A 27,664-nucleotide genomic window follows, 5' to 3' on the forward strand; every position below is an offset into this window, starting at 1 on the left:
CCAGTGCAGCCACCGAAGCCTGACATTGAAGTTCGGCGGACCCTTGCCCCCCCTCACGGTGTGCTGCCTTACGACACTGAAAGTCGCACCCCCCTCGCTATTCGCTAACCTCACTCCTGACTGTAAGCCCGTCGCCACCAGGAGCCGGCGCTACAGTGCCCAAGATATGGCTTTTATCAAGTCAGAGGTCCAGCGTTTACTGGGAGAGGGGGTCATCGAGGCTAGCAACAGCCCTTGGAGAGTGCAAGTGGTGGTAGTCCGGTCCGGGGAGAAGAAACGGATGGTCGTGGATTATAGCCAGACCATAAACCGATTCACACAGCTTGATGCGTACCCCCTTCCTCGCATCGCGGAAATGGTAAATCGGATCGCCCAATACCGAGTCTTTTCCACGGTCGACCTCAAATCTGCCTACCACCAGCTCCCCATCCGACCAAAAGACCGCCCCTATACTGCCTTCGAAGCAGCCGGCCGGCTCTTCCACTTCCTCAGGGTCCCCTTTGGTGTCACAAATGGGGTCTCCGTCTTTCAAAGGGCGATGGACCAAATGGTGGACCAGTACGGTTTGCGGGCTACAAACCCGTACTTGGACAATGTCACCATCTGCGGCCATGATCAGCAGGACCATGACGCTAACCTCAAAAAGTTCCTCCAGACCGCCCGAGCCCTTAACCTGACCTATAACGAGGGCAAATGCGTTTTCCACACCACCCGGCTGGCCATCCTCGGCTATGTCGTGGAAGACGGGGTCCTAGGTCCCGACCGCATGCGCCCCCTTAAGGAACTCCCTCTCCCGCGCAGCCTCAAGGCCCTCAAACGGTGCTTGGGGCTTTTCTCCTATTACGCCCAGTGGGTCCCCAAGTATGCGGACAAAGCCCGCCCACTCCTAAAGACCACCACTTTTCCCCTCTCGGCTGAGGCTCAATTGGCCTTCAACCGCATCAAGGCCGACATCATCAAGGCCACCATGCACGCGGTGGACGAAACCATCCCTTTCCAGGTAGAGAGCGATGCATCAGACATCGCCCTGGCTGCTACCCTCAATCAAGGAGGCAGACCAGTAGCATTCTTCTCCCGAACCCTCACTGCCTCCGAGATTCGACACTCTGCAGTCGAAAAGGAGGCACAAGCCATTGTGGAGGCTGTGCGGTGCTGGAGACACTACCTCGCCAGCAGGAGGTTTACCAACGGTCGGTCGCCTATATGTTCGATAACACGCAATGGGGCAAAATAAAAAACGATAAAATTTTGAGGTGGAGGATCGAACTCTCCACCTACTTGTACGGTATCAAGTATCGTCCAGGGGAGCTCAACGAGCCCCCAGATGCCCTGTCCCGCGGCACATGCGCCAACGCACAGGAGGACCGCCTGCAAGCCATCCACAATGACCTCTGCCACCCGGGGGTTACCCGGCTCGTCCATTTCATCAAGTCCCGCAACCTACCTTACTCAACCAAGGAGGTCAAGGCCATGGTCAGGGCCTGCCAGGTCTGTGCGGAGTGCAAACCGCACTTCTAACGGCCAGACAAGGTTCGGCTCGTGAAGGCCTCGGGCCCCTTTGAGCGACTGAGCGTGGACTTCAAGGGGCCCCTCCCATCCACCAACCGTTATGCCTATTTCCTCACCGTGATCGATGAGTTCTCCCGTTTCCCATTCGCCATTCCCTGCACCGACATGACCTCAGCCATGGTGATTAAAGCACTGCACAGCATCTTCACCCTGTTCGGTTTCCCTGCTTATATCCACAGCGACTGGGGTACATCGTTCATGAGCGATGAACTGCGTCAGTATCTGCACAGCAAAGGCATCGCCTCCACCAGAACGACCAGTTATAACCCACGGGGAAACGGGCAGGTGGAGAGGGAGAACGCGACCGTGTGGAAGGCTGTCCTTCTGGCCCTGCGGTCGAGAAATCTCCCAACCACCCGCTGGCAGTAGGTCCTACCCAATGCCCTACACTCCGTTAGGTCACTCCTCTGCACGGCCACGAATGAGACCCCTCACGACCGATTGTTTCTCTTCCCCAGGAAGTCTACCTCCGGGGTCTCGCTTCCACCTTGGCTGATGGCTCCGGGACCTGTTCTTCTCCGGAGGCACGCGAGGAGCCATAAAACGGACCCCCTAGTTGAAAAGGTCCGACTGCTCCACGCCAACCCCAGTTACGCCTACGTGGACTACTCCGACGGCAGGCAAGATACGGTTTCCCTCTGGGATCTGGCGCCCGCTGGATCCTCCACCACAGACGCCCCTTCCCGCGCCGCTCCCCTGCAGGACCCGTCGCCCCCTACAACACACCCCCTTCCGGCCCTACCACCCGTTGGTGAGCTCCTACCGTGCGCCCCCCCTTGCGTCCCCCCTTTACACACCCCGCCGGCGCCGGCTCCGCTACCCCCGGCGCCGCCTAGTTCCTCTGCCCCGACCCGGACCGAAGCTCCGACCGCTGTGCTCCCGGATGTGCCCTCAACCGGGACGTCCGTGCCCGCCGCACCACCGCCCGAATTGAGGAAGTCGAGGAGGACGATCCGGCCACCAAGACGGATGGACCTATGATGGCACTTCACCCACGACGGACTCCTTTTAAACAGGGGGTGAATGTGATGAACGGTTACTGCCTTATCATCATGTAAGGTGATGTCCCCTTTAAGACCGGGCTTGGAACACTGGGGACTCCGCCTCTGGCTCCGCCCATCTAGGAGCCATACATAAAGGCCTGCCTCATGGTCTGTATCGCAGTCAGCTCTCGTCCATAGCTGTAGCATAGTTATTAGTCTAATAAAGCCTTCTTTACAGTTTAATCTCTAAGCATCATTATTGAGGGTACCTCAAGTGGACAGGTCTGCGTTGCTGCTGGGATCGCTGGCTTTTGACCGGTGGAGCGGACCAGCATACGGCTGCATAATGGGCAGGCTTTCCACATTGGATTCATCGCCTTCCTTTGGCTGGGCATTGCCGCTTTAAGTGGGCAGAGCCACAATTTCGGCACGTCATGATGCTGACGTCAGTGCGTTCCATGCGCCTTCGCGCATGCGCAGTGTGGTCGGCCGATGTTCGCACATGCGCAGTAGGGCTTTCGGCCGTGTTGTCCTCCCAGTAGCGGTGCGCCTGCGCAGGGCCCCGTGGAAAGCCCGCGAAACGGCCACTGAAGCCCGCAAAACGGACACTCTCTTCAATGTTCAGGCCCTGCAGCTTAGCGATGGCCCGTGCAGTTTCTGCCTCGTGGGAGGCTAGTTTTGCCATTTCTGCCGCCTTGATGTGGGAGTAGTGATTTCTGGCATGTTCATTGGCAACACACGTTTCGATGGCGATTGGGAGGGTCATACGTTTGATTTTAAGGAGCTGCTCCCGCAGGGAGTCGGAATGGACCCCAAAAATGATCTGATCCCGGATCATGGAGTAAACAGTCATAGTTACATGACTGCGCTAAGATGCGGAGATGGGTCAAAAAGGAGTGAAAAGGTTCGTCCTTACACTGAAGTCTCTGTTGGAAGATGTACCGTTCAAAGCTCTCGTTCACCTCGAGTTCACAGTGGCTGTCGAATTTTTGCAGACTGGTCTGGAACTTTGCTTTATCTTCTCCTTGGGCAAACGTGAGCAAGTTAAAGATGTGATTGGCTTGGTCCACCGCCGTCGCCAGGAGCAGCGCGATTTTCCTGGCATCTGATGCTTCCTCAAGGTCGGATGCTGTGAGGTGTAGGAGGAACTTCTGTCTGAAGACCCTCCAGTTGGCGCCGAGATTGTCGGAGATCCGGAGCTGCGGGGGGGCCTGGATCTTTTCCATACCGCTGGCTGTTTGCTCCTTGCTTTTCCGGTCGTTTCAGATTTACTCGAGGTAGGTCCGTTAGAGTTGATAGTTTCCTGGTTCCATGATGTGTTATCTGTGTTGGATTAACACGGACTGCAACTCAATGCAGTATCACTTGAAAACAGGCTTCCAACGCTGTAGATGGTTCAACACTGTTTTATTGAACTTGCCGAGTAAGGTACATAGTTTGCTGTGAGTCAACACTATCAATCTAAGCTTGCTAACCTTGGTCTGGCTTGCCCAGACTTGCCCTGTGCCATGTGTAGTAGGTGCTGACTGTACATTGCACCCTGACTGCTGCTACAGCTATCACCAGCACGAAGAGGCCGAGCCTTCTTGCCTCGTGTGTTTTATACTGGTAATGTACCCTGTAGTGTCCTGCCTGGTGATTGGTTGTTCTGTATTCTGTGTGGTGATTGGTTCCTGTGCGTGTCCCTCACTGCCTGTCTGTATCTCATTATGAACATGAGTGCATATTATGACAGGTATCTTGGTGATGGTGGAGTAAAACTTAACAAAGTTGGTGGAGGAGATAATGGAGGACTTTAGGAGGTGGGATGCACTGCACCTGATGCTGATGGGGGGGGTGGGTAAATGGTGCTGCTGCTGGCACCGAGGAGATATACTGAGAGCCTGGTGGTACAGTCCACAATAAAGGTGTGGAACCAGCTGAGGAGACATTTTAGGATGGGGGGGATGTTGGTGTTAACATCATTGTGTGAGAACCACGGGTTTAAGCCGGGGGAGACGGATGGTATGTACAGGAGGTGGAGAGAGGAGGGGCTGGTGAGGGCAAGGAATTTGTTTCTGGAAGAGAGGTTCGCAAACCTAGAGGAGATGAGGGAGAGGGTAGAGCTCCCGAAGTGAATTGAGGTATTTACAAGTAAGGGACTTTGCACAGAACGTGTGGAAAGGATTTCCCAGGCTGCCGAAATATGCCCTTTTGGAACGGTTGCTGCTTCCGGACGTGAAAGCGGCGGGTAGGATTGGTCACAAAAACGGGTAGCTGGGAGAGCAAGGGGGAACGCAAGTGGTGAGGATCAAGGAGAAATGGGAGGAGGAGTTGGGGTGGGGGGGGGGGGGAGATAGGATGGGGAGTGTGGAGTGAGGCACTGCGGAGGTGAATTCGACCTCCTCGTGTGCGAGGATAAGGATGGGGAGTGTGGAGTGAGGCACTGCGGAGGTGAATTCGACCTCCTCGTGTGCGAGGATGAGTTTAAGGTGGTACACAGGGTGCACATGACTCGGGCGAGGATGAGTGGGTTTTTCCAGGGGGTGGCAGATGAGTGTGAGAGGTGTGGGCGGGGGCCAGTGAATCCCAGGAGACGACCATGGCCAGAGGGTGGGTTGGTGCCACGGGGAGGAGTGGGGGTTGCCTGGAGAGACAGGCAAAGGGTCTGGGGTCAGCCCGCATTGCGGATGAAAGTGACAGAGGCATCATAATGGTTGTGCAAAAAGTTGTTTAATGTGCTGTATAATACCTCATTCCCGATAGTGCCGCACCCCCCGACCCACCCAGCCCCCAACGCCACCCCCTACCTAAACCCTCCCCCAACCCCAGTGCCCTCAATGATACTCAAAGTGATTGGCCCTCCTAGTTCTATCACTACGTCTTGGTGTTTCCGCAGGATGCACATCTGAGGTGGAGGCAGCCAGCTGCTTACCTCGTCCCATGGCCTTCGATGCCCCTAGCGCGCGTCCTCTGGGGGCTCTGGGGCAGAAGGCCCCGGCTCACTTGTCGACGGCACATGCACAGCCGTGCTGCCCTGTCCCGTGTGCTGTCCCCAAGCCGCAGCCTTATCAGAGGGGTGGAACTCGGGAGTGCTGGTGGCCACCGTCGCCGCCCCATGGGACGGGTCCGGGTTGGCACTCAGCGCCCCCTCCTCCCAGTCGGTGCCTATAGGGCCATGGGGTTCACCTTGGGACGGAGGGGCAACTGGTTCGGGCCCTGGCTGTTCCTGCATAATCTGGCTCTGCCAGTCCTGGTGGTTGCCCATGGTCCGCACCATCGTGTCGAAGCCTCGTTGATGCTCCCCAGTGACTGGGGCACATCCCCCAGTGACTGGGCCATGCCCTGCAGCGCCTCAGTCATATCCACCTGCGACTGGGCAGGCTCCGCAGAACCTCGACCATTCCCATCTGAAAGTGCGACATGTCCCGCAGAACACCATCAAGGTCGGCATGGTACTGGGTGACATCCCTCAGACATACTGCCGAGACCCTCAGCCATGACCATCACCAACTGCACAATGACTTGGACACCTTCACTCATGGTGCCGACGTCGTACACCAGGATCTCCACTGTGGTCGCCACCCTAGCAGTGTTGGCCTCGGTGTCACTCATTGCTGCCGCCACCTCCTGCGCCCGTTGTCTCTGGGACTGCTCCAATCGGCTATGGATCTGCTGCAGTGACGCTGACATCTCCCTCTGAACGTCCCGGCTGCTCCCTATTGTCTCCATCAGCTCTGTGAAACTCTGTTCCAGGGGCGCAGCATCAATCTGGGACCCAGCTGGGTCCAGGGATCCAGCAGACCTCCAACTGCTGTCTTGCCTGGGGTTGCTGCCTCCACCTGATCTACATCATCAGCAGTGTGGTGCTCACCAGATTGTGCCTCAGAAGCCTGACCACTAGCATTTCCCACCGAGGTGTGTGTATCTGCGTTGGTGGAGGGTGGGGATAACAGCTGTGCTGCAACAGTTGCATCCTCGGAGCTCTCCTCCAAGATGTTCTCCTCTGAGTCAGGAGAGGGGCCACCCAGAATGGGCCGGCGATGTCGGCTGGAGAACCTGCAGGAGAATGGACATGTGGTCAGTGGGTGGGATGGGTCAGTCAGTAAGGCAATCACTACTCACGTTTGACAGGTCCACCGGTGGGGCCCGGTGGTCCCTCACCTCTGCAACATCCGCCAGCCTCCGCGTGGATGACCGCCCTGTCCTCGGACACACCAGTCACCTCCAGGGCACGCTGCTCGAAGGAGGTGAGGATTCTCAAGTCCAGCATCCCACCGCCAGTCTGGGCCCTCTCCCGCTGAATATGGGAGAGCTTTTCCTGTGGGGACACAGAGAGGGCATCGTTAGGCAGACATGTGGTTCACAGTTTTGGGGGCGGGTGTTAAGGGAGGGTTGGGGTGGAGAGAAGGTTGACTGGGTGGGTGGAGGGAGTGCTGAAGGGGGATGGAGCGAGGGTTGGGGGTCGCCTGGGGGGATGCTCCCTTGGGGAGTTGGGGTTGGGAGACGTTGGTGTGTACTCACTCGTGCTGCCCGGTGTAGGTCGTTGACCTTCTTTCGACACTGGAGGCCAGTCCTCCTGGTCACACTGCCCAAGCTCACAGCTGCCGCCAGCTCATCCTAGGCAGCGCTGGCTGCCTTGTGGCTCACCCTCCAAGACCCTCAGGGGAACAGGACATCCCTCCTGGCCTCCACCACGTCCAGGAGCCGCTCCAGGTCAGCATCCCCAAATCTTGGGGTCGGTCTCCTTGGCGCCATTGCTGGGGCTGGCTGAGCAAGTGCAGCCTAAGTGCTGTTCGCCGTTGTTGGCGGGGGGCTGGTGAGCGCGGTTCCAACGAATCAGCTGATGAGCCGGCATTTGGGGCCGGGAAGCCCGTGAGGCCTCGTTAAGTGGACCAATTAACGTTGAATAGTGTTGCCAGCCTCGCCGGGCCAACTTCCAGGAAACACTTGGCAATTCCCGCTCGTTACAGCACTTGGAAATGTTTCCGGAGAATTGCACCCTGTGTGTAGACTAAACTAGAATTGATTATTTAACATCAGTTTTTCTACTTCTGAGGCTGAGATTGCCTGGACATTTGTTGCCCCACATAATAATTCCGCTGCTGTGTGTCAAATATCTCGCATTGTGTTTTCTCCTGCAATTGTAGTTACTGGACTGGCATCATTGTAACTCACAAACCATTTACTAATCCTGCTATCATTTGTGAAAGAAAATTGACCATTTGCTATGTTATTAATTTTGTTCATTGATTCCAATGTGGATTCAATGTCATTTCAACTTGATTCATGTATACAGAATGTTCCAGTTTTCGCAAGGTATGATGTTATGCTATCTCTTAATTTTTGTTTTAAGAGTGGGATGGGAATTAAGTATTCATTGTGTTTAATTGTATGCAAGTGGTGGGCATTAACTGGGGTTTCACTTGTGCCCATATAAATAGACACAGATTCAAACTGCAATTGTTGGGTTAGACGGTGTATGCTTGCAATGTGTAATTCTATAAATAAATATAAAAGTGTGTGTGAAGATTAGGGGCGAAATTCTCCGTTATCGGCGGAAATCCCACTTGCGTCACGTCATAAAAATGGGCCGATAGTCTGCGGCCCGAAATGGGCTAGCAGCGACGTAACGGGATCCGCGCTTGCGCAGTGGTTCATAAGGCCGCGCAGCTCCCCCCCACCCGACCGGAACACCCGACCGCAACACCCGACTTGATGGCTGGCCGTCGCTCAGCCCCGAGGTTCGAGTCACGCGATGTGGAGGCGCTCCTGGACGCGGTGGAGCAGAGGAGGGACGCCCTGTATCCCGGGCACGGCCGCAGAGTTGCCCCACACCACAGCCGGCGTCTGTGGAGGGAGGTGGCAGAGGCCGTCACCGCTGTGGCCCTAACACCACCCAGTGCCACAAGAAGGTGAACGACCTCGTCAGAGCAGGCAGGGTGAGCCTCCCCCATATCCCCCCCTCCCCATATCCCCCATATCCCCCCTCCCCATATCCCCCCTCCCCCATATCCCCCATATCCCCCCTCCCCCATATCCCCCTCCCCCATATCCCCCTCCCCCGTATCACCTGATCACTGCCTGATGTCTAACCATGCATGCTTCATTGTGTATCGCAGGACCAAACGTCCAGGCACCCATCCCCGCAGATGCAGACCGCCCGCAGGATGCCCCTCGGAGACCACAGGAGACGGAGAGACCCGCACCCTCCAGCATGCGACGTCCGCAGGATGCCCCTCGGAGACCACGGGAGACGGAGAGACCCGCACCCTCCAGCATGCGACGCCCGCAGGATGCCCCTCGGAGACCACGGGAGACGGAGAGACCCGCACCCTCCAGCATGCGACGCCCGCAGGATGCCCCTCGGAGACCACGGGAGACGGAGAGACCCGCACCCTCCAGCATGCGACGCCCGCAGGATGCCCCTCGCACACCACGGGAGACGGAGAGACCTGGAGCAACAGGGAGACGACACCCCCGTCACGTGCGGGAGCGACCACCCAGCGATGAGGGGGGCAGCCACAGGCCCCCGTCACATCCGAGCCAGGACACCACTACCCAGGACACCACTATCCAGGACACCCCTACCCGGGACACCACTACCCAGGACACCCCTACCCGGGACAGCACTACCCGGGACAGCACTACCCGGGACAGCACTACCCAGGACACCCCTACCCGGGAAGACGAAATACCGGACAGTGACTCAGAGTGGATGGGTGGAGACGAACCCCCACCCCAAAGTGCCATTGACTCAGAGTGGGACGAAGAGCACGACACAACGCCACTGCTGTCACCAACACCCTCCACCATCGCAGAAACACTCACCACGGTTGGGCACTTTAGTGATGAGGCGTCTGGTACACTCACTGGTGCGCACAACACAGCCGTCCCGGTACAGCAGGTGGAGGTAGGAGCAGCAGAGGGACCGGGCGGTCGGAGGGCAGCCCAGGCCAAGCGAACATCTGCCGCCCAGATGGATCCCGGGTTCCTGCAGTTACCACACCCACACATAGATCCGATGCAACCACCGACACGGAGACGAGCGAATAGGGTGACAGGTGGCTTGGGGCGGCTGCGGTCGCAGGTGGAGGAGTCCACCCGCGTCCAGGAGCTGGGAGTGGTCCCGGTCATGCGTGCCACCCAGGCTGACACCGCACGGGTGGCGTCCGCGGTGGAGGCAATGGGTGCGACGGTGTCAGACATGGGGAACGGTTTGCGAGGCCTGGGGCCTTCCGTGCAGGCGGCGTCTGTGGCCCAGGAAATGGCTATCCTCTCACAGGAGGCCATGAGCCAGTGCCAGCGCCAGATGGCAGAGGCGCTCAACGCCATAGCCCAGTCTCAGCAGGCCATGGCCCAGTCTCAGCAGGCCATGGCCCAGTCTCAGCAGGCCATAGCCCAGTCTCTGCAGGCCATGGCCCAGTCTCTGCAGGCCATGGCCCAGTCTCAGCAGGCCATCGCTGAGGGCATCGGCGCCAGTGGCCATGTGCGAGCTGGCGTCGCACTGTCGCAGACAGGGTTCGACAACCCCCTGGGCTCCATGGCTGCAAACCTGCAGACCCCTGTCGATACCAGCACGGGCCTCCAGGACTGGCAGCGCCAGATGTCGGGGGCGCGTCGGATGGCCAGTCCGTTCGCATCCCCCACCCATGTAGAGGCCTGGGGGCCATCGGGCACCCCGAGGGAGGAGGAGGTGGTGTGGTCCGTCCCGGCTCCCTCTGTAGGGGAGGTCCCGGTACACCGCGACACCTCGGACTCCCCCCCTTCCGTCCCAGGTGCATCAGGTGGGCAACGGGCAGGACAGGCTGGCAGCTCGCCATCCCAGTCGCCCGGGCCGCAGCCTGGCCCATCTAGGCCAGGACGCCTCAGGAAACGGCCGCCAAAGGGATCCGGTGTCAGAGGGCAGGAATCACAGGAGTCCACCTCCAGTTCTGCTGTACCGTCTGGGGAACCACGTAGACGTAGTCAAAGGGCCCGTAAGGCCAAACAATTAGACACTGAGTAAGTTGGCACGGGTGCAGGACACAGATGAGTTTTAGGGGCTAGGGCACGTGCATGAACTCCTTTGGTTATTAAAGTCAATGTTACACCTACCGAAGCTGCCTTTGTGCTCTGTCCAAAGTGTGCGGGCGTGTCATGTACGTTGAGCGCAAGTGTGTGTGTGACGGGTGGTCTTACCTCAGCCCCAGGTGAGTCTGCCCCCTTCCCCCTGGGCCGCCATCAACATCCCCCGGGCAGAGGACGGGACCGTGCGCTGCAGTGTCACAGCCGCATGCAGGGATGGTCCGGGTGGATGGTGGTACTGTGGCCATGGGTCAGACATAGTCCAACGATGTAGAGCCAGGAGCTCATCGGAGGCGGGTTGTCATCATCCTCCATGGCCTGCGATAGACACGCGTCCACCCGCAACTGGGTGAGCCCGGCCCGTTGTGCCGCCGGCGGATCGGCAATTGGGGGTGGGGGGGTGGTGTGCATGCGGGTGGGGTGTGTGGGGTTGGGGAGGGGGGTGAGGGTGCTGGATGGGTGGGGGGTGTGGGTGGTCGGCTGTTGTCATGGTGTGCGGTCTGTGGCCATACTACCCGATTCCCACGCCCATCTAGTCAGTGAAGCGGGCGTCTATCAGTCTGTCCCGTGCCCGCTGGGCCAGCCGGTAACGGTGGACAGCCACCCGCCTGTGTCTACCCCGTCTGCCCTGACCATTGCCCCCATCCCCCTCATCTGGGGAGGACTGGGCCTCTTCCTGCTGCTCCTCCACTCCGCCCTCCTCTGCCTGCGGCTCATCGCCCCTCTGCTGGGCTATGTTGTGCAGGACGCAGCACACCACAATGATGCGGCCGACCCTATCTGACCGATACTGGAGGGCGCCCCCAGAGAGGTCCAGGCACCTGAAACGCATCTTCAGCACGCCAAAGCACCTCTCGATCACTCCCCTTGTCGCTACATGGGCATCATTGTAGCGGTTCTCCGCCTCATTGCGTGGCCTCCGTATAGGCGTCATCAGCCACGATCGCAATGGGTAGCCCCTGTCGCCCAGCAACCAGCCCCTCAGCCGGGGATGGCGTCCCTCGTACATGCCGGGGATGGATGACCGCGACAACACGAATGAGTCGTGTACACTGCCTGGGTGACGGGCGCAGACGTGCAGGATCATCATGCGGTGGTCGCAGACCACCTGTACGTTCATTGAATAGGTCCCCTTCCTATTAGTGAACACGGCCCTGTTCTCTGCAGGTGGCCGCACGGCGACGTGCATCCCATCGATCGCGCCCTGGACCATGGGGAACCCGGCAACGGCAGAGAAGCCCACGGCCCGGGCATCTTGGCTGGCCCGGTCCACGGGGAAGCGGATGTAGCGGTGCGCCATGGCATAAAGGGCATCTGTCACTGCCCGGATGCACCGATGCACCGATGTCTGCGATATGCCGGACAGGTCCCTACTCGGTGCCTGGAATGACCCCGTTGCATAAAAGTTCAGGGCCACAGTAACCTTGACGGACACGGGGAGAGGGTGTCCCCCGCCAGTGCCACGCGGTGACAGGTGTGCCAGCAGGTGGCAGATGTGTGCCACGGTTTCCCGGCTCATCCGGAGTCTCCTCCTGCATTCCCGGTCCGTGAGGTCCTGGTATGACTGCCGGGGCCGGTACACACGGGGCGCCCTCGGGTGCCTCCGTTGCCGTGGGGCCACGACGTCCTCCTCCCCCTCCTCGTCCTGTCGGTCAGGTGTCCCTCCAGCCTGGGCGGCTGCCGCCTGCCCCTCTGCGGCAGCCTGCGCCGCCTCTCTGGCACGCTCCTCCTCCTCCTCCTCCTCCTCCTCATCCAGGGCAACATAGACATGAGCGGCTGCCACCACGGCGGCCAACATCGCTGGATGGTCTGAAAACATGACGGCCTGGTGGGGGGGAGGGGAACGACGACATGTCATCATTGCCCATATCCCCTCCTCCCCCCAGCCAGGTGGCATGGACCGCATGGGTCCAACTGTTGGAGGCTGGCACCTGGCCAGGTGGACCAACTCATTTGCCCTCCCATCACCCACCCCGGCACGGACCCCGTCCCCAACCCCCAACCTCCACCCCAGCATGGACCCCCCCCCCCCAACCTCCACCCCGGCACGGACCCCCTCCCCAACCTCCACCCCGGCACGGACCCCCTCCCCAACCTCCACCCCAGCACGGACCCCCCCCCCAACCTCCACCCCGACACGGACCCCCTCCCCAACCTCCACCCCGGCACGGACCCCCTCCCCAACCCCCAACCTCCACCCCAGCACGGACCCCCCCCCAACCTCCACCCCGGCACGGACCCCCCCCCAACCTCCACCCCGGCACGGACCCCCTCCCCAACCCCCAACCTCCACCCCAGCACGGACCCCCTCCCCAACCCTCACCCCGACACGGACCCCCTCCCCAACCTCCACCCCGGCACGGACCCCCTCCCCAACCCCCAACCTCCACCCCAGCACGGACCCCCCCCCAACCTCCACCCCGGCACGGACCCCCCCCCAACCTCCACCCCGGCACGGACCCCCTCCACAACCCCCAACCTCCACCCCGGCACGGACCCCCTCCCGGCACTCCCCCGGAGCCCAGCCTACTCTAACCACCCCCCCCCCCCGCCGCACACACACACACACAAGCCAAGACACACCTCTCCTCACGCAATCAGTCTGCGGCAACGCCATTTCCTGCCCAGAGCCAACCCCCCAGGCCGTCACTCACCTCCTCGCTGGTCGGCGTGAGCCTGGAGCACCGGGTCACGCCGATGAAAAGGAGGTTTGATTCACGTCGACGTGAACGGTCATCACGTCGACGGGACTTCGGCCCATCCGGAAGGGAGAATATCGGCAGGCCGAAAATCGGCTGCCTTGCGCAGACCCGTGACATTCTCCGCGGCAGCGGCGCCATTAACGCCCCGCCGACTTTTCTCCCTTCGGAGACTTCGGCGGGGGCGGGATTCACGGCGGCCAACGGCCATTCTCCGACCCGGCGGGGGGTCGGAGAATGACGCCCCAGTTCAACTTTTATGCCTCACCAACTGGCTTTCTGGAATACAAATGAGAAAGCAAATGTTCTTGTGGGCTCCAGTTTTGCCTCAGTTGACCTAATTTACACTCTTCATGACTTTGTGACATTGGACCTTTATGACATTGGGCTGTTCCCACTCAGTGTCACTGGTTTCCGACACCTTTTGAGCATGGAACTGCTGCATAAGGGCACAAATTCAAAATTGTTTTGATTTATGCTTGGGACAGCTTTATATTCTCTTCTGAAGTCAATATCAATTGATTTTTCATTGATCAGATCTTCACTGGTCCTAAATGACATTTTCAGCAAGATGCCCATAACCTACAATGGTATTTTTTAATTCTGTAGGGACTAAGTCTGATACTGAGTTCACTTGCTTAGAAAGAAAGAACTTCCATGCAATAAAACAAAAAAAACTAGAAATACCCAGCAGGTCAGGCAGCATCAAGGAGAGAGAAACAGAGTAATTGGTGGGAACTTTTTCCAATACTGACGAAAGATCATTGACTTGAAACGCAAACACTGTTTCTCTCTCTACAGATGCTACCTGACATGCTGAGCATTTTTTGTTTTTATTTCAGATTTTCAGTATCTGCAGTATTTTGCTTTTTAATTTATATGGAGCCTTATTGCACAATCATATTACAAAATTACAAACCAAATACGTTAATCAAATTACAAATTATTTTGAAGTGCAGCAGTTCTGTAATAAAAGTGAACCTCCGTTTACGCACAGCAACGTCTCACAAACATTAATAAGGGAAGGATCAGGTTTCAGAGGAATGACCAGGACACAGAGAACAGCATCTTCAACGTTGCAGTACTTTCTCAATGTGAGTCTTGGACTCACCAGAGACAAGAGTGCCCCCAACCAAGCTAGGCTGATGCACATGACTATTGAGAAACATATAGGATGTATAGAGAAATTTCTTTGAAAGAAATTAAAATGTTGGGGTAATGTCCATGATAAGTCTGTGTTGGGCGAGGGTGTGGGATGCTCTAGGGTTAAAGGACAGTCACATTGTAAATGCTGGGACTGGACTGGCTGAATGTAAAGTAATATTTCATCATATTGATCTCCTCAGCCCATTGGGCCTACTTGGCTCCAACAGGCACTCCTCATCCTCACTGTCCTCACAAACATCCAGTGAAGTTGGAAATCTTGTCATCCTCACAGACGGTCTTGCTGGAGAAACCCCTGATGACGCATTCCGCATGCAGGTATGGCAGTTCCTGTTTTTGATTTCCCTATGTCATAAGCCATCTTTGGGCCTTTAGACTAGACATGGCAGGTGTTGGACCTATAGCAATGCTGGAGCTCTTTGCTAGGAGCTACATAAGAGTGGCACAGATTGGTTAGGTTACTTTTGTATTGGGAAGTATCTCTCCAGGTTGCCCAACTCAGCTTAGTGATCTGTAGTGTGGGGGTTCTCACAATCCAGACCTATCTGGTAATTAAGAAGCTCCTTCTGGTCACCCACCAAATATGGTACAGTTGCAGAAAGTCGAGTATGTTGAACTGTGGTACATCTGAATGAGGGGAATTTCCACTTGTCCTTGGCAAATGCAGCTTGGCAACATGATTTGGTTCAGAAAAATAGTAATTTAGTTAGACTGAGACCTTAATGATAATAGCGTAGATTCCTGACAGCAAATAACTGAGATAAATTCCAACAGGGACTATAACAGGAGTTACATTCAGACAGGGAGCATAATAGGAATTAAACCCCAATGGGGACAAGAACAGGAGTTAAATGCCAATGTGGACTGCAACAGGAATTAAATCCCAGCAGGGTCTATAACAGAGTTAAATGCCAATGGGAACAATAATGGGGGTTAAATCCCAACAGGATCTGTAACAGGAGTTAAATCCCAACAGGGTCTATAGCAGGAGGTGAATCCCAACAGGGTCTGTAACAGGAATTAAAGCCCAACAGGGTCTGTGACAGGAGTTAAAGCCCAATAGCATCTGTAATAGGAGTTAAAGCCCAACAGGATTTGTAACAGGAGTTAAAGCTCAACAGCATCTGTAACAGGAGTTGAAGCCCAACAGGGTCTGCAACAGGAGTTAAATCCTCAGGGTCTGGAGCAGGAGGTAAATCCCAATAGGGTCTGCAACAGGAGTTAAAGCTCAACAGGGTCTGTAACAGGAGTTAAATCCTAACTGGGTCTGTAACAGGAGTTAAATCCTAACAGGGTCTGGAATAGGAGTTAAATCCCAACAGGGTCTGCAACAGGAATTAAAGCCCAATAGAGTCTGGGACAGGAGTTAAAGCCCACTAGGGTCTGTAACAGGAGTTAAATCCCAACAGGGTCTGTACGGGTTAAATCCCAACAGGGTCTGTAACAGGAGTTAAATCCGAACAGGGTCTGGAATAGGAGTTAAATCCCAACAGGGTCTGTAACATGAATTAAAGCCCAACAGAGTCAGTAACAGGAGTTAAAGCCCAACAGGGTGTGTAACAGGAGTTAAATCCCAACAGGGTCTGCAAGGGTTAAAGCCCAACAGGGTCTATAACAGGAGTTAAATCCCAACATGGTCTGCAACAGGAGGTAAAGCCCAACAAGGTCTGTAACTGGAATTAAAGCCCAACAGGGTATGTAACTGGAGTTAAATGCCAATGGTAACATGAATGGGAGTTCATGAGGATTGTAGCAGAATGTTGTTGATGGGGACTGTGGCTGAAACGGACACTTGCAGAAGCCTCACAGTTAAAGTGTTGTACGAGTGAGAGTAAGATTTTCACCTTTGAAGTGTGGTGTGGACATTTCGGGCAGGATTCTCCAGTTCCCCAGCCACGTGTTTCTCAGTGGCTGGGGAAATCTCTATTTCTGCCCCACATGGATGTCAACATTGGGGATGGCCAAGCAGTGCCTTCCCTGGTAAAATAATAGCCTGTCTGACAAAGGTCATGCATGGCAACTTGAATGATGTACAACAAATAAGCCACATTTGATTTGTCAAGCTGTACCCCATCAAAGGTCAGTTCTTCAGATGAGATGGTGACAATATTGAGGATGAAGTAATATGAATTGTCAAACACTTCTCTGTTGTAGTGGTAGACAGTGTTGAACAATCGATAGGAACTTGTGCTGTGTGGCAGGGCTGTCCATAGCCTCTGTAAGATGTCTGTTCACCTCTTGCTGTTTCGTTCCCTTGTCGGGCTTCCCAGCGCGCGCTCTTTTTTTCTGCCACTTTCTCTGCTCTCTGCAGCTTGCTTATGCTAATCCCAAGTTCCAGAGCTCCATGACCAACGTCTCTGTTTTGTCGTCGTGCCAGGCAAGTCCATCCACCTCTAGCCTGAGTTCCACACACTCTGCTCCCTCGCAGATGATCAACTCAGCCCCATCCAGTGCTCGAGGTAAGAACCTCTTTTATTCAGTGTTAATTTTCAGGGCTGATTTGGAACTGAGCTGCCTTTTCTCTCCAATGTACCGCCTTTGCTTTTATGCACATTTCGCCTTTGCTTTTAAGCACTTTTCTAGAACAATGTATAGTTGGGTGGCTGGGGCTGGCTTTGACAGGGTCTGACTTTTAGACAACATTTTGAAATTAAAGGAGTATGCCAAGACAAGAAAATGCAGTTAAAAAGCTCTGAATCCTCATTGTGTCTGTCTTTTGAAGTTCTATATCATTGCTGACAGATAGCCTGGAGTAGTTATTTTGCTTTTCTGAAACTGTATTTAAGCTGATTATCACTTTAAACTCACTGCTTGACACTCCAGATGCCAAAGTGATAGAAATTAAAAATTCCAGGTACCTGTAGCTGCCTGTAAATTTTGATGTGAATTAGACAGCAGCTGTCACTTCCTTCAAAATGCAGGTTCCAGATCAGACCAACTCAACAAGAAATGATCGACTTTCTTCTTTATCAAGATTATCTTGCATCTGTAATGAGGTGTGGAATCTGGACTCTGATAGATATATGCCTGTATGCCCAGTGGAACATTTGTGTGTCCCAGTTATCTATTCTCTTTTTCATAGATATTAGCATGTTAACACTTTAGAAACAAAACAGCCCATTTTGTGGTAAAAAGAGAAAGTGCTGGAAAAGCTGAGCACACCTGGCAACATCTGTGGAGGAAAAGACAGTTTTAAAAAATATATATTTTTATTCAAGACATTTTCATCTTTTGAAAAATATTTTAAAAGCGAGCATGCCGCTTTGTAGGGGGCGGCGCATTGCGAAAGCAGCGCTGCCCATGATTTGGTCGGAAACGGGTATTCTCCGGCCGATCTCCGAACGCGATTTCGCCATCGGCGACCGGAGAATCCCAGCCACGGTCCTTTAGTAAACTTTGTAAAAAATCGCTAAAATCTCAATAAAAATGTTTTTAAAAAGTAATAAATTGGTTAAACATGATCTCCCTCTCAAAAAACCACGTTGACTTAACTTGATTATCCTGAATTTGTCTAAATGCCCTGCTGTAATGTCTTTAATAACAGCTTATGACAGATGTTAAGCGAACTGGCTTGTGATTTCTTGATTTCTGTCTCCTCCCCTTTATGAACAAAGGAGTTACATCAGCTACTTCCCAATTTAATGGAACTTCCCTGAATCTAGGAAATATTACAAAATTAAAAACAGCACATTAACTATCTCACTAGCCATTCTTTTAAGACCCTAGGATGAGGTCCACCCCCCACCAGTACCCGGGGATTTGTCAGCCCACAGCTCTATCAGTTTGCTCAGTGCAGCTTCCCTGGTGATTGTAATTTATCTGAGTTCCCTCCCTTCCATTTCCTGAGTTACAGCTACTTCTAGGATGTTATTTGTAGCCTCTATAATGAGATCTAATACTTGTTCAATTCATCTGCCATTTTCTATTTCCATTATTAATTCCTCAGCCTCAATTTCATTGTTTAGTTAAATCACTCCAATGGTTCTAAATCATTTTTTAAAAATATTCTCATGTTTGTCTATTGGTTTTCTAATCTACTCTTCCTCTTTCTGTCTACGCTCAGGTTCCCCATCATTGTCTGATAAGTACCGTCACTCACGGGAGGTTGTGATGCTGCTGCCTCCTCACAGGGACAGGCCGAGCAGTGCCATGTATCCAGCCATGATGGACAATGGACAGGTGAGTTACTGGAACATGTCATTCCATAGACATGCATAACCATTTAACATCAGAGAGATGCTACTGGTATCTGTCACACATCATGGTATGGGCTTAGATAGAGCCTACATCTGCCATTTTATCACAATGAAATTGATAATGTAGCAGCAAAACCCAGGTGCACTTGAGAACACCAAACTTAGATCTCATCTGGGATTGTAGAAGGAGGTTTCACCTCATCCCTAAACAACAATTTGCACTTCTTTAATGTAAAAAAAAATAACAATATGGAACTAACTAAGGGAACAGATGCTAAGCTTTGCAAAGGAAATGAGGGTGATTGAATGAAAGTTTGTTCAAGACAGGTACTTTTTGATATGATCTAGAAGGTGATGGAGTCAGTGGCAAGATAGTGGAATTTATAGGCTATGGTCTTCCCAATGTTGAGTTGAAGAGAGCTATACCAAATAAAATACTGGTGATCATGACGTCAAAGGAGGTACAGGAGAGGTGGAATGGGACACGGTTGGCATGGGGAAGCTGAGCCCCATGTTTGTAAGTGATGTTACAAAGATGAACGATAGATCCTGAAAGATTCTGGGTGTGACAATGAAGGGCGGAAAGAGAAGCTATTTCTGTAAATGTGTTACATCTGGATAGTTAAAAATGCAGCCATCCGAGGGCAGCCCAACAGAGATGAATAACAGGGGAATGGCAAGAAAGCAGGTGGTATGGTGAATCATATCAAATGATGTGGAGAGGAGGACAAGGTGGGAAAGTCCAGAACAATTACAGGATCAAAGGATTTCATTCATAACTTTGGTCAGCACCATATCGACATTATGGTTCAGACAATCCAAGCTTGGAGGGACCGAATAGAAAGTATTGAGGGAGGTAACACCTTTGAAAAACATTGAGAGGAAAGTGGCGGCATGGATTAGTTGAGAGAGGAAGAGATAGTTTTAAAGTAGAGTGGAATGGTCCCTAGGCTTACAAAACCGTTAATATTGTCAGAAAACATGGGGCCTGGGAAGAACAGGAAGTGGGTCAGGAAGCATGAAGAGGGCATGTTTTGGGATGATGGAGAAATTACAGATTGATTGGTGTCAGTTTGGAGCGGATGGAGAGCTAGCAGGAAGTCAGGGAGCCAAAGGGAGGGAAGGAGGAGAAGGTGTCTCCTATGGCTGTACAGTTATACTTCTTAATATCAGAAATTAAGAAATCAGTTAGCTCTTTCCACTTAATACTGGAGGTGAAGGATAATTGAGCGAGGAATGGTGGTTTGAGGAGACAGTTAACCATGGAGTTTCGGGTTGTCCTTGTCCTTTAGGGTGATCCCAGTGTGATTGAGGGTTTTGGCTACAAAATGAGGTATTCTACCCATGGTTGAGTTAGATCTGACATTGAGTAAGAAGACCAATTGGATTAGTAGTTGTGACCCCTGGCTTTGATGGCACAATACTGTCCAAGAGGTCCAGTGGAGGTTCAAAATGGCCAATAATTTGGAAGAAACAAAGTGTCAAAACCAGAGGTGAGAGAGCAACTTGGCAGGTCCCTGATGACAGCCATCTTGGAGGGCCAGAGGTCAGAGAGTTTGGAGTTTGTTAGTGAATGAATGGGGGATCTAAAGAGCATCTTGTTAATGCACAGAGGGCTATGGCAGGAATATTGGAGATATATTGGACAGGCCAATGAGGAGGTGATTGGAGATGGCCTTATTGGTGATATTCATCTCAGAAGCGGAGAGGCCACCAAAGATATCCAGGCAACAGCCGTGGGTATGGAATAAAACAACAAGAGCTGGAAAAACTCAGCAGTTTCAGCAGCATCATTGAATAGAAAAGCAGAGTTAATGTTTCAAGTCCAAAATGATTCTTCTTTCAGAATGAAGTCATATTAGACTCAAAACATTAACACTGATTCTCTTTTCACATATCCTTCTAGACCTGCTGAGTTTTCCAGCACTTTCTGTTTGACTTCAGATTTCCAGCATCCGCAGTATTTTGCTTTGATTATTGCCATAGATATGGAAAGAGTGTTTATGTGGAATCTAGGTAGCATTTGAAGGGCAGCACGGTAGCACAGTAGGTAGCACAGTTACTTCACAGCTCCAGGGTCCCAGGTTCGATTCCTGGCTTAGGTCACTGTCTGTGCGGAGTCTGCACGTTCGCCCTGTATGTGCGTGGGCTTCCTCCGGGTGCTCCGGTTTCCTCCCACTATCCAAAGACGTGCAGGTTAGGTGGATTGGTTAAGTTGAGCTACTGGGATAAAAAGGGGATGGGACGGAGACGTGGGGCTTAGGTAAGGAGCTCTTTCCAAGGGCCGTGCAGACACAATGCTCTGAATGACCTACTTCCGCACTGTAAATTCTGTGATCTATGATTGAGTGAGGACAGGAGGATAAAAATGTCAAAGGTGAATCATTCATTTTGGCTGTCAGACCTTGCCTGGTTTTTGACAAAAGATGATTGGGATGCTACTTGAGAATGCTCAGTCTTCAGCCCACCCACTATCACGAGATTGGGAAGTTACATCATTGATCTGTACAGGTGGGCTCAATGTACACCTACACTGCCAGGTCAAATGGTGACCATAAGCATTGTTTACTGTGCTGTTCTAATGCTGCTGCATCTCAGCTCCTCTTACCAAAGAGCAGTACCACTGACGTTTTAACTGCCCTTGAGAACAACACTGTCAAGTAAAATTACCAAAAGAGAACTCACTGAAAAGTGGAGTGGGCTGGTTATTGATGGTTCTGTTCCCTGTTTACAGGGGCATACAGTACTCTCTCTCTTGTTCACAGCTCTGTGATATGCCACATTGTGCTCATTTTGATGGTTCATTCTCATTACAGCCTACAAGTTTCCAACGGGCCCTGATTCAACAGGTGGTCGGACCCTGCAAACCATGCAGTGATCCCAATCTCTCTGTCGCTGAAAAGGGTAAGGATCCATTTAACCGTGAAAGTTCAGTGGACCAAAGAGATAACTAATTTCTTCTGTTGGACCATACAAGACCATGGGAGGGATTCTCCATTCCTGTTTTCTGTCGCAGCGACCCCCGCCGGCAACAGGATTCTCTATTCCCGCAGCCAGCCAATGGGGTTTCCCATTGTGGCCACCCCACACCGTTGGGAAACCCACGGGTGTGGGTATGCTGCCAGCGAAGCGGAGGATCCGGCTGACGGAGAATCCCACAGCATGAATCCCATCAGCTAATAATTTAAATTTAGTATTTCTTTTCAAATTAAGTGAATAGGGAGAGGATCTGGTTGTGCATTGACTCTCGCTAGTCACCTGAGATCTGGAAGTGTCTGGTGGGGTAGTGTAGAGACAGCTTTACTCTGTACCTAACCCCGTGCTTTACCTGTCCTGGGAGTTATGATGTGGAGATGCCGGCGTTGGACTGGGGTGAGCACAGTAAAAAGTCTTGCAACACCAGGTTAAAGTCCCAGCAGCTTTGTTTCGAATCACGAGCTTTCGGAGCAACTGCTCCTTCCTCAGGTGAATGAAGAGGTGGGTTCCAGAAACATACGCGCGACAACACAGAATTGCCGAGCAGAAACTTATAGCCAAGTTCCGCATACATGAGCACGGCCTCAACCGGGACCTAGGATTCGTGTCGCATTACATTCACCCCCCCACCGTCTGGCCTGGGCTTGCGAAATCCTACCAACTGTCCTGGATAATTCACACCTCTTTAATCTGTGATTATCCCTCTCTCCAGTTGCTCCGTCTGGACCTGTAGACTTAATTACCTGCAACGACTCGCATTCAAAGTATCGTCTTGCATCTTTGAATTTGTCTGTATATATGTTTCTGGAACCCACCTCTTCATTCACCTGAAGGAGGAGCAGTGCTTCGAAAGCTAGCGATTTGAAACAAACCTGTTGGACTTTAACCTGGTGTTGTAAGATTTCTTACTGTCTTGGGAGTGTTTGATGGGGATAGTGTAGAGGGAGTGATGCACGATCAATGACCACTAAAGTGAGGTTGTAGTCCAACTGAAGGTTTTAATAAGCTAGATGTTTCCCCAGCAGCTCAGGGACAGAATGAAGGCTGCTGGGGCGGCACGGGTTCTTATACCCCACGTATCAGGGTGGAGCTATCATACATTCTACCAATGGAAAGCATACAGTTTCCACCAATGGTGCTTTAGCCTGTCAGGTACCGTAATACCTATAATACCACAATCACCCCCTGTTAAAAAAGAGTCCGGTGGGGGTGGTGGCCTGAAACTACAAAACATGGCAGCATGGTATAATTAGTTATGGAGGTACCGTAATACATCCGTACAGTGTTTAGTAACTATTTACAATTCTGATAGTTATGTACATGCGATGGTTTATATCTACAGATTACAATTAAAATGAAGCAATCAGTCGATCGAGGGCCCTGGTCGTCCTCTGCAATCGTCGGAGCTTCGGTGGTGACTCCGGTGGAGGCTCGGGCGTCTGTGACTCCGGGAGCGTGGCTTCGATCTCTATGGCAGCTTCGGCACCCCTAGACGGCGCTGGTGGGGAAAACGGTTGACCTGGGAAGGGAGTGCCTGCAGGGAGCGTCGGTGGGTGGGCCGGCAGAAGGACTGATCTTCCTGTAAGGTGCTGCGTTGGAGGGGAGGGTGGGACTGGCGGCTGGAATGTGCGTGGGGTTCCGGCGGGCGCCAGGTCCCGTAGGGAGGCCATATCTTGTCAGCCGTCGGGGTACGCCACGTAGGCGTACGGGGGGTTAGCATGGAGCAGATGGACCCTCTCAACCAATGGGTCCAACTTGTGCGCCCGCACGTGTTTTCGGAGCAGGATGGGTCCAGGTACTGCCAGCCAGGTCGGGAGCGAGGTCACAGAGGAGGACTTCCTGGGGAAGACAAGGAGACATTCGTGAGGTGTCTGATTGGTGGTCGTACAAAGCAGTGACCGGATGGAGTGGAGGGCATCCGGGAGGACTTCTTGCCAGCAGGAGACTGGGAGGTTCCTGGACCGTAGGGCCAGTAGGACGGTCTTCCAGACCGTTCCGTTCTCCCTCTCTACCTGTCCGTTACCCCGGGGGTTGTAACTGGTCATCCTGCTCGAGGCGATGCCCTTGCTGAGCAGGAATTGACGCAATTCGTCGCTCATAAAGGAGGACCCCCTATCACTGTGTATGTAAGCGGGGAACCCGAACAGTGCAAAGATGCTATGGAGGGGCTTGATGACGGTGGTTGCGGTCATGTCGGGGCAGGGGATGGCGAATGGGAACCGGGAGTACTCGTCAATCACGTTCAGGAAGTACGTGTTGCGGTCGGTGGAGGGGAGGGGGCCTTTGAAGTCCATGCTGAGGCGTTCAAAGGAATGGGAAGCCTTTATCATGTGCGCCTTCTCTGGTCGGTAGAAGTGCAGTTTGCACTCCGTGCAGATTTGGCAGTCCCTGGTGGCTGTCCTGACCTCCTCGATGGAGTAGGGCAGGTTACGGGTCTTGACAAAATGGAAAAAGCGAGTGACCCCCAGGTGGCAGAGGTCATCGTGGAGGGCTCGGAGGCGGTCCACTTGTGCGGTGGCACTTGTGCCGCGGGACAGGGCGTCAGGAGGCTCGTTTAGCTTCCCGGGACGATACAAGAACTCGTAGTTGTAGGTGGAGAGTTCGATCCTCCACCGCAAGATCTTGTCATTTTTTATTTTGCCCCGCTGTGCATTATCAAACATGAAAGCAACCGACCGTTGGTCATTGAGGAGAGTGAATCTCCTGCCGGCCAGGTAATGCCTCCAACGTCGCACAGCTTCCAGTATGGTCTGGGCCTCCTTTTCGACTGAGGAGTGGTGGATTTCGGAAGAATGCAGGGTACGAGAGAAGAAGTCCACGGGTCTGCCCGCTTGGTTGAGGGTGGCCGCCAGAGCTACGGCGGACACATCGCTCTCGACCTGGAAGGGGAGGGACTCGTCGATGGTGTGCATCATGGCCTTTTCAATGTCTGCTTTGATGCGGCTGAAGGCCTGGCGGGCCTCTATCGGGCCTCTATGGGACAGCACGGTAGCCTTGTGGATAGCACAATTGCTTCACAGCTCCAGGGTCCCAGTTTCGATTCCGGCTTGGGTCACTGTCTGTGCGGAGTCTGCACATCCTCCCCGTGTGTGCGTGGGTTTCCTCCGGGTGCTCCGGTTTCCTCCCACAGTCCAAAGATGCGCAGGTTAGGTGGATTGGCCATGATAAATTGCCCTTAGTGTCCAAAATTGCCCTTAGTGTTGGGTGGGGTTACTGGGTTATGGAGATAGGGTGGCGGTGTTGACCTTGGTATGGTGCTCTTTCCAAGAGCCAGTGCAGACTTGATGGGCCGAATGGCCTCCTTCTGCACTGTAAATTCTATGATAATCTATGACAGGGGAAAAGCTGTGGATTGGATCCGTGGATGGGCCTTGTCCGCGTAGTTGGGGACCCACTGGGCGTAGTAGCTAAACAACCCGAGGCAACGTTTCAGGGCCATGGAGCAGTGAGGGAGGGGGAACTCCATAAGGGGGCGCATGCGTTCAGGGTCGGGGCCTTTCACTCCATTTCGCACTACATAGCCGAGGATGGCTAGGCGGTCGGTGCTAAACATGCATTTATCCTTCTTGTATGTAAGGTTAAGGATTTTAGTGGTCTGGAGAAATTTTCGGAGGTTGGTGTCGTGGTCCTGCTGATCATGGCCGCAGATGGTGACATTATCGAGATACGGGAATGTTGCCCGTAAACCGTACCGGTCAACCATTCGGTCCGTCTCGCGCTGGAAGACCGAGACCCCGTTGGTGACACCAAAGGGAACCCTTAAGAAGTGATAGAGCCGCCCGTCTGCCTCGAAGGCAGTGTATTTGCGGTCACTAGTACGGATGGGGAGCTGGTGGTAGGCGGACTTGAGATCCACCGTGGAGAAGACCTTATATGCGCGATCCTGGTTATCAGGTCGGATATGCGGGGGAGAGGGTACGCGTCCAGCTGCGTAAACCTGTTGATGGTCTGACTGTAGTCGATGACCATCCTATGCTTCTCCCCGGCCTTTACCACCACTACTTGAGCTTTCCAGGGGTTGTTAATGGCTTCAATGACCCCTTCCCTCAGTAGCCTTTGGACCTCTGACCTAATAAAGATCCGGTCCTGGGCACTGTAGCGTCTGCTCCTGGTGGCGACGGGTTTGCAATCCGGGGTGAGGTTCGCAAACAGGGAAGGCGGATCGACCTTAAGGGGGGTATATGGCCGCCGAATTGGAAGGTCAGACTTTGAAGGTTACACTGGAAGTCTAAACCCAGGAGTGTAGCCGCGCAGAGGTGGGGAAGGACGTAGAGACGGAAATTTTTGAACTCCCTTCCCTGGACTGTGAGGTTTGCTACTCAAAACCCCTTTATCTCCACTGAGTGGGAACCGGAAGCCAGGGAGATTTTTTGATTAATGGGGTGGATGAGGAGAGAACAGCGCCTTACCGTGTCAGGGTGTATGAAGGTCTCCGTGCTCCCAGAGTCGATTAGGCAGGACGTCTCGTGCCCGTTGGTGAATACGGTCGTCGTAGCAGTTGAGAGTGTTCGAGGCCGAGACTGATCCAGAGTCACCGAGGCTAGTCGCAGCAGTTGAGAGTTCTCTTTGGGCAGTGCGTGGTCAGCCGAGCTGGGGCCCTTGGGGTTCATCCATCAGTCGCACATGGCTGGGGGTGGATAAAATGGCGGAGCCCACCCCTCCAACGTGGCATCCGTGGAACCAGGTGGCGGTGCCCGGGGTCCGCACATGGCCCTGGAATATGCAGATGGCGGCGACCGCTGGCCGCACGGGGCCCGTGGAGAAGTTAGTAGTTGCGGTCCGCACTCGCCGCCGGAGACCGCGGCAACCGCCCGGGCCTGGCATACCCCCGCGAAATAGCCCTTCTTGCCGCATCCCTTGCAGGTGGATGCGCGGGCCGGGCAGCGCTGGCGGGAGTGCTTTGCCTGCCCGCAAAAGTAGCAGCGGGACCCCTCGGGGTTGCCGGGCCACCGTGCAGCGCAGGCCTGTGGGGGAATGGGGGAAGTCTCGGGGTCGGCCGCGGAGGGGTTCCACGCTGCCCAGGGGGCTGCCACGCGGTCAGGAACGTAAGCGCGGGCGTTCCTGGTGGCCACGTCCAGGGAGCCTGCAAGGACCCGTGCCTCCCTGAGACCCAAGGTGTCCTTTTCTAACAGGCGCTGGCGGATTTGTGACAATAGCATGCCTGCCACGAAAGCATCCCGGACTAAGAGTTCCGTGTGTTCGCTCGCCGAAACTTGCGGGCAGCCGCAGCTTCTGCCCAACACCAGGAGTGCGCGGTAGAATTCCTCCAGCGATTCTCCAGGGGTTTGTCGCCTTGTTGCAAGCAGGTGCCGGGCGGCGACCTGGTTTACCGGGCGAATATAGTGTCCTTTTAGCAGCTCTATTGCTGCATCGAAGTCTTTCGCCTCCTCGATAAGGGTGTAAATCTCCGGGCTCACCCTTGAGTGCAGGACGTGCAGTTTCTGCTCTCCCGTGGGTGCGTTTTCGGCCGTCTCGAGATGCCCTTTAAAGCACGCCAGCCAGTGCTTAAAGATTGCCGCTGAGTTCGCCGTGTGGGGGCTTAGTTGCAGACACTCCGGCTTGATTCGGAGCTCCATCCTTTCTTCTTAAAAACTAGCTTATTAAATTGATGCACGATCAATGACCACGAAAGCGAGGTTGTAGTCCAACTGAAGGCTTTAATAAGCTAGATGTTTCCCCAGCAACTCAGGTACAGAATGAAGGCTGCTGGGGCGGCACGGGTTCTTATACCCCGCCTATCAGGGCGGAGCTATCATACATTCTACCAATAGAAAGCATACAGTTTCCACCAATGATGCTTTAGCCTATCAGGTACCGTAATACCTATAATACCACAGGGAGTTTACCCTGTATCTAACCCCGTGTTTTACCTGTCCTGGGTGTGTTTGATGGGGAGAGTGTAGAGGGAACTTTACTCTATCTCTAACCCCGTGCTGTACCTGTCCTGGGAGTGTTTGTTGCAGAGAGTGCAGGGGGAACTTTACTCTGTATCTAACCCAATGATGTACCTGGCCTGGAATGTTTGATGCGG

The 27,664-nt window shown here is 53.8% G+C and overlaps 1 protein-coding gene across 8 annotated transcripts in view; it reads left to right on the plus strand.

Moving 5' to 3' along the window:
- dock3 (dedicator of cytokinesis 3) overlaps positions 1–27,664 on the plus strand; it is a 1,587,592-nt gene that overhangs the window by 1,496,414 nt on the left and 63,514 nt on the right. For 6 of the 8 annotated variants that reach the window (XM_072472048.1, XM_072472049.1, XM_072472047.1 and 3 more), the window contains 4 exons: positions 14,644–14,779; positions 16,773–16,920; positions 18,525–18,640; positions 21,474–21,561. In XM_072472048.1, the coding sequence (XP_072328149.1) occupies positions 14,644–14,779; positions 16,773–16,920; positions 18,525–18,640; positions 21,474–21,561 (488 nt within the window). The remainder of the gene's footprint in view (positions 1–14,643; positions 14,780–16,772; positions 16,921–18,524; positions 18,641–21,473; positions 21,562–27,664) is intronic. The other 2 variants (XM_072472051.1, XM_072472052.1) reach the window with 1 other exon arrangement.

This window comes from Scyliorhinus torazame, chromosome 13, assembly GCF_047496885.1.
Source record: "Scyliorhinus torazame isolate Kashiwa2021f chromosome 13, sScyTor2.1, whole genome shotgun sequence".
NCBI lineage: Eukaryota > Metazoa > Chordata > Chondrichthyes > Carcharhiniformes > Scyliorhinidae > Scyliorhinus > Scyliorhinus torazame.